The sequence below is a fragment of the Euprymna scolopes genome, chromosome 11, assembly GCF_053919585.1.
Source record: "Euprymna scolopes isolate OS-2025 chromosome 11, ASM5391958v1, whole genome shotgun sequence".
NCBI classification, from domain to species: domain Eukaryota; kingdom Metazoa; phylum Mollusca; class Cephalopoda; order Sepiida; family Sepiolidae; genus Euprymna; species Euprymna scolopes.
Genome location: NC_136492.1, coordinates 77,745,210 through 77,763,070, shown reverse-complemented (window position 1 = coordinate 77,763,070; position 17,861 = coordinate 77,745,210). Strand labels below are relative to the sequence as shown.

The 17,861-nt window shown below is 32.2% G+C and overlaps 1 protein-coding gene across 2 annotated transcripts in view; it reads right to left on the bottom strand.

The window, feature by feature from the left end:
- The window catches only part of LOC145287923 (diacylglycerol kinase delta-like), a 345,479-nt gene extending 328,081 nt beyond the window's left edge, over positions 1-17,398 (bottom strand). The window contains exon 1 of one of the 2 annotated variants that reach the window (XR_013869227.1): positions 17,039-17,396. Coding sequence is in view for 1 of the 2 variants with exons in the window: in XM_080135873.1 (XP_079991999.1) it covers positions 17,039-17,257 (219 nt within the window). In the remaining variant the exon portion in view is untranslated. Of the gene's footprint in view, positions 1-17,038 lie in introns of both variants that reach the window. The other variant, XM_080135873.1, reaches the window with a different exon arrangement.
- Between the last annotated feature and the right edge of the window lie 463 nt (positions 17,399-17,861).

Here is a 17,861-nt window from a genome sequence, read left to right as displayed (position 1 = left end):
TTTTTTTTTAGCTATTTCTTTCGACCACCCTTATGTTGCTTATTTAACCACTAATAAGTCTTAATGTCTATGAGCATTTAGAGAAACGACTTTACGACGGCATTACAAAAAATTTGCACACGTGTACACATCACAAATGTACAAAAATAAGTTTCTTTATAAGAAAAGAATATGGCTATATAATAATATTATAAAACTAAAGCTATGGATATACAATAATGATGAAAATATAGAACTAAAGAGACTTATTTTTATTTATGCAAAGAGAACGTCTTAACAGATGTCAGATTTTGTTGTTTTGTTATATCTTAATTCACCCTAAACAAGGCACATTGCCATTGCGACAGAGCTACTGTGAATTAGGAACAAGATTAATCGGACCTCGTATGTGAGGAGTTGTGCAGAGAGATGTTTATTTACATCACATTTCAATTTTTGCATATTGGTACAGTAAAAAAAAAAAAAAAAAAAAAAAAAAAAAAAAATGAAGAGAATTTTATTGGTAAGTAGTCCGAGAAAAGCTATTAGAGGAGAAAGCTTTCCAGCATCTGAAGACAGGGTAGGTTTTTGCCAATTGCACTACAGTAAGAAACCTATTAGAGAAGAAACTTTTCAGTTCCTAAGAGGGAGACTAGTGGTTGATACATCAGGCCAGATATGGTTGGTAACAATACTCTATGCATGGAGGAACTGTGGCTTCATCATATAGAATATTAGCAGGTGAGAGAAGTTTTCTAGCCCAGTGAAGAGAGCCCACCTTCTTTGCAGACTTGGCAGTATCTTCTAAGTATTTGTTCGAATTCATATTACTTGTGAATGTTAGGTTGAGGAATTTGAATGTTGTACTCTCAAGTAGGGTGCTCTGAGGCATGCCAATCAGTGGTTGTAAAGGTTTCTTATAATTGTTAAAAAAGAAAAGATCTTTTTCTTAATGGTATTAAATGTCACCATTCATGGATGACTCCATTCCACCGCAGACTAATCATTCAGCCATTACCTTGGATGTTTGTATGTTTTTTGTGCCCACATGTCAAGAATAGAGCATGCGGTCATCAGCAGATATACCTATTTTGGACGTAATTGAATCTGGAAGGTCATTTATGAAAATTAAGAATAAAAAGTCTACAGATCTACCCCTGAAACTTTTGATTTGATTACATTAAATATCCATCCAGTAATACTGTACAAATTAATACATTAATTTTCATGAGAAAACCTTTATCCCAGATTGTCAAGGGCTTCGAATACACTAAGCGCTACTGCCTCAGTTTCACTTGCCTTATGTATAGTAAACGTGTTCAGAGATGCCCGTTATGACAGCTACAGTAATACGGAGCCTGCCTGAATCCATACTGTTGATCAGAATAAAGTTTAGCATTTATGAGACTGATTATCGCTGGATTAATTAATGATCCAAAGATTCATAGATTGATGGGCAATAATTTTTCAGGTTAGGTCTTTCAGAATTCTTGAACACTTCCCACAGAGGCATTTTTCCATCTATCAGGGAAGCAAGATTTAGAAAGGCATTTGTTATAAAGTTTGAAGAGGCAAGCATAGTTTATGAATTTTTGAATTAAAACAAAGAAAAAATAGTGGTAGTAGTTGTAGTGCAATAAATTAAAATTAGTATAAAGATCAAATTTAAGAAAATTTAAAAGAATTGTTTTATGTCTGGTGAGCTTTAATCAGTTTTAATGTCAGAACAAAAGTCAGTCATACGTTTTACTCAGAAATTATCCAAGAAAAATGTAACTTAATTTTTCTCTGAATTTGTATCATTTTTTTTTTGGGGGGGGGGGGGGGGGCTAAAATAAAATGTGTATAACCAGCATGTGATTCTGACAACACAATTTAAATAATGTTAGGTTTTTCTTCCAATGTTTTAATTAAAAGTTTATTCTAAACATGATTATTTTAACTTTACTCATTCTGATTTTATTCTATTTTTTATTTCTTGGAGTGATTTTTTGTGAATTTTTATTGTAGAGTCGTGGGGGTAGGGGTATGCACCCTGCTGAATGTCACGAGTCTTAAACCTTTGTTTTCTCAAGAAATGAGTTCAAACATTTAATTCTTTATTGTTTATTAAAAATAATTTTAAAATGAATTTTTCAGCTTGTATAAAAATTTAAAAAGGTTATTCAAAAGCACTTATTTCATCCAAAATACAAGAGTATAGCACATGTTGTAGATTTTATGAAGTTACATGGACAAAAAAAAAAAAACAAAAAAACTCCAGTGTAGAATGAATATAAGGCAACCAAAATGCATAATACAAACAAAAAATAAAACAATTCTTTATCAGTTAATGCATGCTTTGCATAGAGTTAAGAAATACTAATTGTACTCAATCATCCTGTAACAGATGACAGTCAGTTAATATCCGGGTTAACACAACCAAACCCATTATGTACACATCTAATCAATAATAGAATATCTAATAACTAGTGGTCATCCAATTCATTAGTTAGAGATTAAAGTTCAAACTCCAGTGTCAGCAATGATACTTGAAATCAGCAGTTTCTAAATCATGGCACAAGTTTATTGCGAGAAAATAAATTCTGTGTAGGCATTAAAAATTGTTTTTGTTAAATAAATATTGGAGGAATCCGAGCTAAAATCCATTGAGAAATATATATTTTGTATTGAGAAATACATGCTTTAAATATGTAAACATTAACTAAAGTTATCGAATATGGCCCAAATGATGGCTACTTTGGATAACTTGTAATTCTTTAGTTAATGTTTGCATATTTAAAGTGTATATTCCTTAACAGATTTTAATTAAAAGATTCCTCATATTTAACAAAATTTTTTAATGCTTACAGAATTTTTTTTTCTCACAATAAACTTAAGCTGTGATTTAGTGAATTTGCTGGCATGTTTGTACTATCTAATTAGCAATGCCAAACTGGCTTCTTTATGCTGCAAAAAAAGAAAAAAAAAAAAAAAAAAAAAAAGTGAAATTTTTGTAAAATTTAATTTACCATAACTCAGCTATATTTCTAGGTTATATCTATGAAATTGTATGTAAACAATATTTTGTTTTGCTTTTCAGGTTTATTTGAAGTAAATAACTATTTTAACGAAAAATAGTTAATCCAGTTTTTTTTTTCAACAATAAAAATGAGATTTTTCATATCTGTGCTATTCAAACTATCAATTTATCTACTTAAAAAAATTATTCCATCTTATAAAATGAAGGTTATTTAACTTAGAATTTCTATACTTCACATACTAAGTTCATTTTACCTGAAATAAAGATTACCTTTAAAGTAGTTAATAAAATTCTTGTATATCATTAAATATGTTAGGAAAAGTTCTATGACGTTTTTATAAATTTTTGACAGCATTAATCTCACGTCAAACAAACAGTTCAACTTAAAAATATAAGAGAATCGTCATGAAAGAATCATAAATCTATGATATTTTTTAACGATGCGATTCCGATTGCCCCCAAAATATACGATTCTTACAATTAACAATTCCAATTAATCATCCCACAACTATCCAGTACAAACAAAAGTTTATAGAAGCTAGAAGTAATTGTAAGAAAGAAGTAGCAACAGCTAAGAGTGAATATACTGAAACCACCAGAAAATGCATTAAAGCACAGAAATTAGGAACTTGTGATTTCTGGAAAATCTACAATCAACAATTCCCCCACTATCCAATAATCAGGAAGTTGTTTGCCTGGCAACAGAGAAAGCTAACATGTTTGCCTATCAGTTCGCCTCAAAGTCTACTTTGGACCCAGCAAACCACTCCCTCCCTGATTTTCCTTTGCGAACAGAAACCACACTAGAGGAGCTGAAAATCACCCCTTCTCAAGTACATATCAAAAAACTACACCTCAAAAGTATGTGGACCTGATCTCATCCCGGCTGCACTATTAAAAACATGCTCTGCTGAGGTTGCTCCAGTTCTCTCCAAACTCTTCAACAAATGCCTTGAAGAATCATGCTTTCCTGACTGCTGGAAAACTGCTTCTATGATACCAGTTTACAAGAATTCTGGCAAAATAACTGACCCATTAAATTATTGCCCCATTAACCATCTCCCTCTTTTCGCCAAAATATTTGAGTCCATAATTAATCAAGCTCTAGTCCATCACCTTATAGCTGCTAAACTTCTGCCAACCATCAATATGGATTTAGGCAAGCCCGTTTAACTGCAGATATTCTAACTAATCTCTGAATGTATATACCATACACTGGATAAGGTAGTAGCCTTAGATATATCTAATGCTTTTGACAGGGTATGGCACGATAGTCTTATGAAGATCAGATCCTATGGTATTGCTGGACAAATACTCAACATAATTAAATCCTTAAATAAGAGAATCCAGGTTGTCCTCGATGGTCGTACATTTAAACGATATAAATGCAGGTGTACCTCAAGGAGTCGATCCTTGGACCTTTATTATTCCCGATATTCATAAATTACCTCCCTGATAAAATAGTCTGAGATGGGAATATTTGCTGATGACACTATGCTCTATAACAGGCACAATGGGAAAACGAGTGACCACATGGTGCTAGAGAACTGCTAGACTTTGAAATTCCCTTCCTACTTTCCCAACAGTACTGACAGAAGTTAAAGTGTAATGTGAACAGACATCTTGCTGCTCAACTCCATACATAGTATCCCTGCAACTTATGTCCCATATAGTAGGCCCCTACATCAAAGTGACACTGTACTTTGGTATAGTGAATGTAATAAAAAAAGTAAATAAATAAAATTTAAAAAAAGTAAAATTGCACTTGTAAGTTTGAAAGACAAATGAACTGCCAGGAATTAGACCATGTGAACGAGGTGTAAATTTAGGTTAAAAAGAAGTTGTTAGTAATTGAGCTGAAGTAGATTAACCAGTCAATTGGGTTTTAAAACCCACTTAACTTTTGCTTATTACGTTTTTGAATTTTGGAGATGAGGATTTGTTATTTATATTATTTGGATTCTTTGGACTACTGTTCTCAACTGAAGTGTCATTTTCAGTTAATGTTACCTCCGACCTTCAGGTGTATCTTGTCAAATTCGGGAATGTTTCTGTTGAACTCTGGAATCTCAGTGTGGGCAACTAGAAAAATACAATTGCGAATTACTTAGGATCTATCCAATCACAGCTGATTGGAACAAGAGCATGATACCCCCGTGAAGTAAATAAAGGGTTCCGTTCAGATTTCGCGTTAGACAGAAACGTTCCAGAGTTCAACATACACCTGCAGAAGAATGGAGGTTACAACAATCAAAACGTGAAAATGACACTCAAGATGAGAACAGTAGTTTGAAGAATCCAAATAAGAACTTGTTGCTTGTATTTCAGCTCTTTCAAATTTGAGCAGAAATATTTAATTACAACACAAAAGCTTTAATTTAAGAATTTCATATTTGTGTTCTAAAAATCAAAGAGAACTAGAAATTAAATCACATTTTCTTTTCATAGAAAAAAAACTCTTGAATAAAATGTCTTCATGTCTTTTAGGAAAGATATTTTAGATGCTTTGTGGTGTGTGAAAAACTTACTAAATTTGCTATATTTACTTTCTAGATTTTGAGGAGGTTGACTTGTTTCTTTAAAAACAGATACTACAAATTAAATTCAAAAGCTTTTCAATTGTAAAGAGATTTCTTAGACACATTGTGGTGTAGCCTGAAAGGGTTACTACTAAGGAAAATATGGGCACTAATATGGGTTAGAAAAAAAAAAAAAAATTTGTATTGAAACAAAATAGAATATACAGAGAGCAACAGTCATAGCACGTACTGCCAAAATGGCATACTATCAAAGTACACAGGTTGAACTAAGAGTCAGTACTCAATCTATAGAGTTCGGAAGAGTTCATATCTTGTGCATGGGTAGATCCCCACAACAATTGTATATGCAAAAGCTTCAGAAATTCTAACAAATCTGAATTAATCGAATTTGAAAAGGGGAGGTTGTGCCAATATTATGCACCCTAAAATCACTTTAAAATACTCCAAAAGAAACTTAAACCTTTGTAATATTTATTAATTGATGTTCAATAATTAAAATTTCATAAAATCAGATGTATTTAAATTTTGACATACTTTTTGTATAAGACTAAATATATCCCACATTACCTATCCTTATGCCCAGCAGCTGTATTCGCAAATCCAAAATGATCAATTAATTAGTTTATGGATAATACTACACAGAAAAATATATAAGTGTATACACAGAGCTAATTTAACATTTAGTTTCTATTTATAACATTGCAATGACATCAACATAACTACATTTTCATAACAAAAAAAAAAAAATCTAATATATTCAGTCATGTCCATGTGATTGACATATGAAGATTAATTTGCATATTGCTTTGCAAAAGTACACCATTAATTAACTATTTAATTTTAATGGTTTCTTATTACTATAGCACACAATTTTATCTACATATATTTTTCTATATCGTTAATAAAGGCTAAGCATTGAGTGTAAAAGAGTTCTAGATTGTAATTTATAAAGCCCCCCCCACCTCTTCAGTCCAATAACGACCCCCCCCTCACACAAATCAATGTGAATTAAAATCCTTCCTAAAACAAGTGAAGCATGCATGGTCCCCCGTGAGTGCACATTGAACAAGGCATAAAAAAGTGACTAAGTTCAGTATTTGCCCCCTCTCCTCATTTAGCCCCAAAAGTCCCCAGGGGACGTCAAATTCTGGTAAAAAAGAACAAATGGTGCACTTTTAGGCCTTAACATACGTAAATTTAAGTTCAGTACCATGCAAAAATGACAAAGTCCATCATTTGAACTAGCCCTCCATTTAGCCTCCAAGGCCTTAACATTTAAATTTGAGTTCAGCATCATGCAAAACGGCTAAATAGGACATAAAGAAAATTTGACAAATATGGTAAAAAAATAAAATAAAATGTTTTTATTAGCCCTAAAAGAGTCCCTGGTGCACACCCAAGAGTTATCGCAAAGTATAGACAAACAAAATTATATAAAAATCCAAAGCATCAATTTTTTTTTTTTTAATAAGCAGAAAAGTGTAAATTTTAGCCATTTTAACCCAAAAGGCACCGTTCTGTTATTTACTCATGTTTAATGCTTGTGCAAAATTTCAAGAATTTCCAAGGCATAGTTGAAAAGTGCGGACAGACAATGGACAAGGGTGAATTTACAGGTCCACCCTCCGTTTGTCAGGGGGACCAAAAAATTCCAAGAAGAAATTGAATTCCATCATAATGTATGTAGGTTTCTTTGTAAATGAAGAAGCCACTTCATTCTTTTGTTACACTGTTATATTAAAAAAAAAAAAAAAAAAAGAAGCTCCCTGCCTTACTTTAAACACACACCAAGACAAAATAAATGAATGCCCTCCTCCCATTCCTAAATAAATATTGAATTTAATCTATTTTTGCATGTATAGACATGAAGAATATTGGAAGAACGAGGTTTTTGATAAACCCATCAGAAAGTGCATGTCTAATAAAGGGTGTTAAGTGACACCTAAACCGAATTAAATATATGTATAGCAAAGAAAATACCAACAAGGAATCTGAGGTTTCCGTCAATGTTTTCAATGAATGCATTCCCAAAATAGATTCAGAAAAGAGAAGGCCATCTAAAAGAAAACGTCAACTACCGAAAAGTTAAATTTTTAATTGTTTTTATTACAATTTCAAATAAAAAAATAAAAAAAAAAATAACTTTTTTACCCTTAAGGCGTTTCATTTTACTTCAAGGAATCCCTTCTCTGGGGCCAACACTTAATCTCTATGTGAGATAGAGATATTTGAATTTTCTATTTAAGTTCTCCTTTACCTCTCAAACACTGAATTAGTAGTGAACATAATTTTCCTCTCCACAATTAACCATTTAAATGTTATAGTATACATTTGTGATCTCTTGGTCTTACCGGGTTCCCTGACAAGAATTAATGTACCTCTACAAGGCAACTATTCGCCCATGGAGTATTGTTGTCACATTTGGGATAGTGCATCTGCTACTAGTCTCACTCCTGGACAGGGTTCAAAAGAGTCGCCAACCTGATAGGTCCTGAACTGTCCCATCGACGAAATGTTGCATTCCTCTTCCTGCTCTACAAGTATTTTAATGGTGGATGCTCTGACGAACTACAAGCCCTTGTACCCCCCCCCTCGACATAAATACCTTTGACAAACAGCAAAATCCCACCCTTACACAGTAGAGAAAACCTACTTTAGTAGTTTCTTCCCCAAAACTCTTCTGGGTTCCTACTTCCAACTGTCCTGAAACGCTGAAGTTCAAGTGTAAGGTGAACAGACATTTTGCAGCTCAACTCCCTACATAATACCCCTGCAACTTATGTCCCCGAGGGTAGCCCTCCTACATCAAAGTGGCACTGTGCCTTGTTTGAAGTGAAAAAAATCTGGTAGCGCAGCCAGCTTCGTGTTACTTGAAGTAGCATCACTTGGAAAAGGTGCACCATTCCTTGTAAAAGTCAGTATTGGTTAGCAATACAAGGAGATCCTATTTAGGCTGCAAACACCATGTGAATATTTTGAATATTTAGTAAGGGACTACTTGTATGGAAATGTATCCTCATGCCAGGTTGTCCTGACAAACCTCTATACAGAGACTTTAGACACTTGAGTATAGTGTCTAGTAGGCATTCAAGTTCTATCATATGGAAACTAAAATGCTCAGTGCAAGAATTACACTGCTCGGCCATATGTGTAATGACAATATCGGAAGGTATTAGGACATTGTATTGATTGAGGGTAAAAGGAGAGAATGCCAGTTCAAATGGTTTGTACATGTGTTGACAGCTGACAAAGCAGGGCTCTATGGACAAATTTATATTTAATTGACCTTTGACAACTAAATATTTTCGTTTACTAGCCAAATAGAAAAGTTACTAGCCAAACCCAAGATTTTTAGAATGTGACATCTTCGTTCTGTGACGAGTATGTACATAATAAAGATTTTTTTTGTATATTTTTAAAGTGTAGTTCTAAATATACAACAAATTTTATGTTGATAAAGGTATAAACATTCTGATTTCTTCAGGTATTTTTTTTTAAACAGCCTTCATTAAAAAAAATAACAAAATTATATATGAGTATATATTGTTCTATTAAACTTTTGTTTAAATAATTTAACTTTGTTCATTATATTAAAAATGTTGAAAAGATTTTTCACTCAGTAGTAAGCCTTGGAAAATTGTCAGTGAAAGAAATATTATCGCCAAAAGATAAGCGTTTCATTATTTCTAGTCGCCACTTTGAAAAACCACTTGCAAATACGACTGTTTAACTCGCAATGTTAAAGCCTTGCAAAGATACCATCGTATAACTCACTTTTAAATTAGCAATCATAAAGTGACTGATTGGAAGGCTGGTGATGAGATAGAAAGACAACTTGCACAATATTTGTAAAACTGGTCTTCACCTCGACCAAGCTTGCGATTGTGCGAGACTGAAACAAATTAATTTTTGCAGAGCCTGCTATAACTCGTAACTAATGCAAAGAAAAATTAAGAGGACCATGTTGCTTTGATATGAATTATATATTACTCAATAGTTATTTGAGTAGTAATAAGAGATTTAGTCACTGATTTTTGGTCCATTCTCATGATATCACTTAATATTTTTTTGACAACTTGCAGATTTAGGTGGGTGCGTGCGCTGGTACCATGCAACAGTAGACATGTACTAGTTCTATACAAGTGCTCATGTTGCTGTACGAGTTCTACACAAGTGTATATATCGCAAGAGTGTGTATGCTACCGTATACACACTAAATATACCTGATTGCAAAACTAATGTAACCATTGTTAACCGGCAATCTCCAACAATTGTGCTCCTAAAACAAAGAGGGTGGAAATGGACTGTCGATGTAAATATGGAACGGATGTTATTAAGCATGAAACCAAATAAGAAACTACAGCGAAATATTATTTTAAAAGAATTTTAGTTTTAACATTTGTTACCATGAAACAATTTTTTTTTTTGTACATTTAATTTAAAAGATCTTCGAGATATATCTAAAAAAGTATTCAAAATTATAACAAGAAATGTTACAACTAAAATAATTTCTGGAAATAAAATATCTATGCATGTTTCGTATTTCGTTTCATGCTTAATGAGTTCCGTTCCGTACTTGCATTAACTGTGTCCATTTCCGCCATCTTTGTTTTGGGGCGCAATTGCTAGAGATTGATTGTCAACCAATAAATAAAGTGCCAAACTCACTTTGGAAGCACACAGAACGTTTTGTTTTTTTATGACGTGAATGGAAAAAACTTCAAGCAGAACACAGCATTAAAAGTGACACAAACAGAATTCAAGTTTAATCGGCTAAAAAGAATAAACATAAAAATATTCGTTTGTAAAACAAGAAAGAGTGCAAATAGATTTTAAAATGTCATAATGACAATGAAGTTGTTGCCTCTTTCTGGTTGGACTGAGAAAGAAAAATATTTGGGCTGTTTCTTTTTTTTTTTTAGTTTTAAAGCCTGGGTGGGGCACGAATGAGAATGACAAGAAAATCGAGAAGAAAAAAAAAAAAAAAAAAAAAAAATGGAATTATTAAAACTTTTATAAACGAGTAAAAAACAAGAATTGTTTTAAAGGTGAATGCACTTACTGATCCGGCGGGTCAGTAAGTGCATTCACCTGCACTAGTACCGTTTTAAAATTAATTTAAATCTCGGGTTTGTATTACTGTCCACAGATTCGAAAAAGTTGTCAAAAAAAAAAAAAAAAAAAAAAAAAAAAAAAACAAATATATAACAAATAAATGTTTTCAAAGGCAAGTTATTTTTCTACCAAATTGGCTATATTTTGTGTTTTTATTCAATGTAACATGTTTATTCAGCTCAAAAAACATGCAGTGTTTACCGATGTATTGGAAAATTCAAAATGGCGCCGACTCTCTTTAACACGGTAAGTTTGGGAAAAGGTGTTATGTCAACCTATGTCACGGTAACATATATTGAGCGACTTTCTAACAGTCGCTTGTCTAGTTTATTATTTATAACAGCTTTTCCCAAACTTACCGTATTAAAGAGAGAATCGGGCGCCATTTTGAATTTTCCATTACATCGGTAAACACTGTATGCTTTTCGAGTTGAATTAACATGTTACATTGAATAAAAACACAAAAAATATATCCAATTTGGTAGAAAAATAACTATCTTGCCTTTGATAACATTTATTTGTTATATATGTTTTGTGACAACTTTTTCGAATCTATGTGTACAGTAATACAAACCCTAAATGTCATTTCATTAAGTAAACAAAAGAAAACATTAGGGAAAAGATTGACTGTTTGGGTTTAAATATTTAAACTTCAATTTATTTATTTTCCAGAAATAATTCATTTTTATGCAAAACTACCAGGGGTTGCTCAAGAGTTTCTTCCCCCTCACCCCCACTTTTTTTTTTTTTAACCCATGTTTTGGGTAAATGTTGTTTTAAGAGAATTTTGCGTGATTTATAATTATACAAAATTGGGGGAGGGACAAAAAAATCACGTACTCGTCACGAAACGAAGATGTCATACTCCAAATATCACGTAGATTAATGAAGTATTTTTTTTAACAACAAAAAAAAAAATAAAATAAGATAAAAAATTTATAATTTTGATAAAAGGTGCAGCAGCAGAGCACTGCAGCAGTGCAGTGCACTGCCAGTGCACTGCCAGTGCAGCACCTTTCCACCACGAAAAATTCTTTCGGGAATGCTGAAAACGAAAATAATGTTTAAAATTCCAGGAAACAAATAGTTTCCAAGATGTGAAGTATAGTTTTTAAAAGTGGGGGATCACTTTTCTATATTAATAGAACGCAAAATGAGCAGCTACCTGATGGTCACCTTTTTTGTTGGGGTGGGGGTAACGTAAAATGAACACAACTTATAATGCGTAATTGTGGCCTGGTAGACCAACACAAAACCTGCCTTAAATAACTTGTTTTCAACGGGTTTTCGGGTGTGCTGAAAACGAATATCGCAGGGGCAGGGCCGGCAACTAGTTTACATGATATTGAAAATATACTTTTCCGCAGGTTTTATTTAATAAAAAATATGCACACTTGCGCGTACAATAATGTCCACCAGTCCACCACCACCACTTATAACAAAAAATTACATTGCTTAATATCCGGAAAACTACTTATTTGTGGAAAATTTCAATGCGATATTTTATCGCAAAAAAGTTGTTAGTATTTTCAAGTTTAATTCAAGTTTTACGATATCTTTATTAAATTGTTAAGTGAAGTACAGAATAATTATTGAACACCCGCCCCCGCCTCACCATGTTAAGAATGACCAGTTAAATAACGTTATTATTTCAGCACGGTAACAAAAGTGCATAAGTACCGGATTAGCTTGAACTTTCTTACTTTAAGATGGTTTATTTAATGCAACATGTTTATTCAGCTCGAAAAACAGTGTTTACCGATGCATTGCTGCTGCAATGTGCTGCATTGCTGCAATGCAATGCATTGAAAAATTTTAAATGGCGCCGAACTTTCTGTCGAGTGCTGACTGCTGAACATAGTAAGTTTGGGAAAAATGAGTTAAAAATAAAACAATATACAAAATACTGTTATGTCACAGTAACCTATATTGAGGTAGTTTCTAACAGTATTTTGTATATTTTTTATTTTTTAACTCATTTTCCCAAACTTACAGTGTTCAGCAGCACAGAGTTCGTTCGGTGCCATGTTTTTCGAGCTGAATAAACATGTTACATTAAATAAAAATACAAAAATATCCAGTTAGGTAGAAAGTAACTTACCTTGCCTTTGATAACATTTGTTATATATGTTTTTTGACAACTTTTTCGAATCTATGTGTAGTACAAACCCGTAATTTGGTTAAGAATGTTACTTCAATGGCAACTTTGGCTAGGAACAAAGTTTAGTATCTGTTCTGACTACACTTCACCTTTTCTCTCCTTGATCAGTAGAGTAAAAAATCCTTCACGACAGAGACTTTTTATTTTTGTTCCCAAGTTCCTACCCAGAGTCTTCTTGGGGAACTAGATTTTCCCCACATTAAAAGCCGACCTTGTGTCTAACTGCGCTGCTGCCCTCGTAGAGAGGCAAGTAAATAGGAACTTACTGTAAACATTTTAAAAATTCAGAATTACCAAAAGATTTAGGATTTACTAATTTTTATAAATCCGGAAGATTTTACAAAATGGTTTCGTTTCCAAAGTTTTTCACGCACTAAGTGCATATGTACGCAATAAATACATTTTGTTGGGTTTTTTTTTTTTTTTTTTAGTTTTTGTACGAAGGAGACTGAAATACGTATTTTTTTTTTTTTTTTTAGTTTGGAGATATTTTTTTTAATTAAACTAAATAAAATAAAAACGCTTAAAGATTGTGACCCAATTCTGTTCTTAAAAAAAAAAATAAATAAAAATGGAGTCAGAAATGTTTTTTTAATTTCTTTAAAAGTTTTAAATATTAATTAGAAAAATTAGCAAAGAAAAATTAGCATTTCCTTTTAGTAAACTTTAAAACTGAAAATTAAACTAACCTCGTTTATTTTGTTAATTTATCTTATAATTTATAAAATGTAAATTAACAAAAACAGGGGGGGGGTTAACTATATCGATATTAAACATTGAAAATTAATATTAAGAATCTTCTCCAATTCTTTAATCCAATATTTATACAAATAATAAAAAAAAGTAAAACTTTTTCCTTAGAATTGAAGAAATTTCGTTAATTTCGTGTTTTTTTTTGTTTTTGTTTTTTTTTAAGTATCAAAGTTGCAAAACTAAATACATTTTTAGAAGGAATTTATGAAAAATTAACTGCACCCACCCGGCGTTGTCATAGAGTATTAATTTTTTTTAACGCGTTGCTTTCCTTTATGAACAAAGTTTTGGGAGTTAAATTTAATTTATTACAATATCGTTTGATAATTAAATTATTTGAACCAAACGGAGTAAATGTGAAGTTTTCGAGCTAGATAATTTAATTGGAAAAATTATAGATATATTTTTAAAAGATTAATGGCATATCGAAATGAATTTAATATCACGTATGAAATAGGGAAAATAAACACTTTAACGCATTTTAAAATAGTAAATACCTTAGGACTATCGGTTTATTTCCAACAAGGTGGCATGTTTGATGAAAAACGGGAATGGAAACTAGGTCCAACGAAAAGTAGCCTTGAGAATATAGATTTAAAAACATTAAAATATTTTTATAAAAATGTTTCCCAACAATTATCACGCATATTAACTTACTCTAAGCGAGTTTCTAACAATATTTTGTCTTTTTTTATTTATAATTCATTTTCCCAAACTTACCGCCTCAAAGAGAGAGTCGGCCGCCATTTAAAATTTTCCAATACATCGGTAAACACTTTTTTCGAGCTGAATAAACATGTTACATTAAATATAAACACTAAAAACATATCCAGTTAGGTAGAAAAGTAACTTATCTTGCCTTTGATAACATTTTTGTGACAACTTTTTCGAATCTATGTGTACAGACTGTGTACACTGTCTGTACAGTAAAACAAACCCTTATATTTTAGATAACTTTAGGTTCTTTTCATTGGACCTAGTTTCCATTCCTATTTTTATCAAACATGCTATAATATTGAAAATAAGCTGATATTCTACAATTGGCCTTTTGGCCAAGATCAAAGTGTAGTATCCGTTCGCTGCACTTCCATTTCTTGTTCTTTCACGACTGAAACAATTTTTTTTATTTTTATACCTTTTTTCCACGTTAAAAAAAACGACCCTGGTGTCTAACTGTCCCGTGGGGAGGCATTGTAGGTACAATAATTCAAAGCATTTCGTTTTGTTTTTCATCCTCCAATACGTTCAGCATGTCATAATCTTTCGAAAATACAATGTTATCGCCTTTTCAATAAAATTTCGGACTCGGAAACTTCACGTTTAACAAACTGTTATAAAAACTTAAAATTATTAATTTTCTTAGTGAAAATCTCTAAAAAGTTAAATACCAATAGTTTTTAAAACTTTCAAGGATTTGCTAAGAATCTTAAAGCTAAGCATTACTTTTATTCGACAGTTTAAATATTTTCAAATTCCGGAGGATTCTTTTGGTACTTATGCACTTATGTTACCGTGCTGAAATAACTTTGTTTAGAAAACCATTTTAACATGGGGAGGGTGTTTTGTAATTATTCTATACTTTCACCTAACAATTTAATAAAAAAAAATAAAGATATCGTAAAACTTGAGTTTAACGTTAAAGTACTATTTTTAAAAAAATAATAGCACGGTAAAATAAGGGCGTGAGCAAGCACCGCGTATCTTTTGGCGGACCTCTAAGGAAGGCTTTCGGAATAAACACCCAACCTAACCATGTAAAGAACGGGGTTTATTTTTATGCAATGTTTTCATGGATTATTGATTGGACACTAGTATATGGGTGAGGTGATTCTCGTTCAGATCCGTCCTTTTTAGTAAAATGTTAGATGAAAGTACAGAGTAATTAACAAAACAGCACCCCACCAATAAGAATAGCATTCTATTTAGAATGGGCTTTTTTATTATTATTTCGGTACGGTAAGTTCACTGTACAATTTTTTTTTTCGATTATTAGTAAGCGATGAAATAAAATTTAAGAAATCGAAACACATCCTGGTGGATTTAATTTTATCCGTAAATCGTTTTATTTCCATGCATAATCGATTAATAAGGAAATGAACTAAATCACGTAGAGGAGAGAAACGCATACGCGAAAAGTTTAACTTTTAATAGAGTTTAAAATCATTCAAATTCAATTTTTTTTTTTTGTACGGAAACCCGAAGCAAAACCTTTTCTATTCATTTGAAATGTTTCCTTATTCAAATTTGAAAAAAGTGTGTCATTAATCGACCATCTTCATTTACTTTGTGTCAAATAAGCAAAAAAGTTGAAGTTAAAAAAAAAAAAAAAAAAAAAAAAAAAAGTCCCAAGTTGAAATGCGCTAATTTCATTCACGTCATTACGTTTCGGGTTACTTTTTCAACCAACGAAAACTTAAATTCATTCCTTGGAATGGAAGAAAGTCATCCTGATTTAGGAATGTTCTTGTTTACAATATTTGGTTAATTATTATATAAACCCAGAATTTAAAAAAAAATATAAGTTTTTTTTAAGTCTACCGAGAGAGAGAAGTGATTATTTTATTGGCATCCATAGATGATAAAGTAACGTCCCAAGAATAAGAAAAATCATTATCATTAGTCCCCGGGAGATTTCGAAAAGAGACAGTGGTATATATAAACAAAATGGATAAACTTTAAGAATTCTTCCAAAAGAAACAATAGTTTAGGGCGTAAAAAAAAAAAAAAAAAAAAGTTGACTTAGCTCAAAACTTTCATTCTCGCCAGAACTTACTTTCGAATTAATTTGACAGTTTTTAAAAGACTCAAAATTAATTTCGAATTTCCGCAAAGAAATTATAACCATTTTAACAGACATAACATTAAAATATAAAAATAAAAAAATGCCCCACGCAATGTTTACATCGTAAACATCGAAATCTGAAAGTGATTTTGAAGTTATTAAATTGGCTAAAATTAAAGTTTAAGGGAAGAAAAATAAAAACATCGAATATTTGGGGTGTTGTTTCTGATGCAGGATGCACTGGCATGCAGTCATGCACTTGCACTGATCCTAGAACTTATATTAGACTGGGACGGCTATGCTCGGTCCCACGATACCATCCTTTCAGGCATTACCTTCTCCTTAGGGAAGTAATTTGTTTAGAAAACTTTAAGTAGAATTGGTATTCGACTCATTCCCGAGTTGTTTTTATTTTATTTATTTTGAGGGAGGGGGGGTAACAGTTCGGGGTAGATTTGGTGTGATTTTTTTTACTTTATTTTTTAAATTTCTTTTTTTTTTTGGGGGGGGAGGGGGGTACAAGAAGGAAATCAATTGTGAAAGAATAGAGATAGTAGCGATGATGTTAAATGTAAATATTAAAGAGCTTAATAGAGTAAAGGGACGATGGCGACACCCAACAAGAAAAAGAAGGGAAAAAGTCCAATGGAGGAAGTGAAGAAGAATGTGCCCCCTTCCTTTCTTACCGTCGCCTTGATCTCTTTATAGGTCGATATCTTTCGGTGGAAGGCCTTGGCCGGTTCCGTATCCACATCACTTTCCGAGGAATAATCGTCCACCATTGGGGAACCAATACTAGGGTCTATTATTTCAAGTTCAACCTCTTGTTTGTCGTCGTTGTTGTGGTCCCTTCCGATATCATCCGACCCAGGTCCCCTACTCTGACAACCATCGCTAGTCGCCATATTGCTCCTCCTCCGCCAACTACACCTCCTACTCCGATGACACAAGATCGGATCAAAGGTCACACAAGGAATCGGTCGCAGGTCAATCTGAAACGATTCTGCTCTTCTTTCTGCTGTTCTTACTTTTATTTTATTTTTATTTTTCTTTCTTTCTTTCTTTTTCTTTTTTTTTTTTTTTTAATATTTCTTCTGGACGTTTCTGAATTTTTAAGATGAGGATTAGTAATTCGTATTATTTGGATTCATCAGACAACTGTTCTGTTCTTATCTTGAGTTTCATTTTTCACAACGTTTCGGTCGATGTAACCTCCGACCTTCTTCAGGTGTATCTTTAGGTGTATCAGAATTTTTGTGGAATTTTTGACACCCCTCCTAACAGAAAACTGCGAATAAAATATAAAAAAAACTCGTAATTTCTCTTTTTAAAATGGGTTGTTTATTTTCTGTATGGACTATACTTCCAAAATAAACTATTAAAGTTGTTTAAAAAAATAATAGAAATATTATTTTTTTTTATTATTTAAAAAACCGTGTTTACAAAGTGCCGGTGCGCGTTCAACCAGCCATTTTTTACGTATGAAATCAATTGAATTTTACGAGTGAA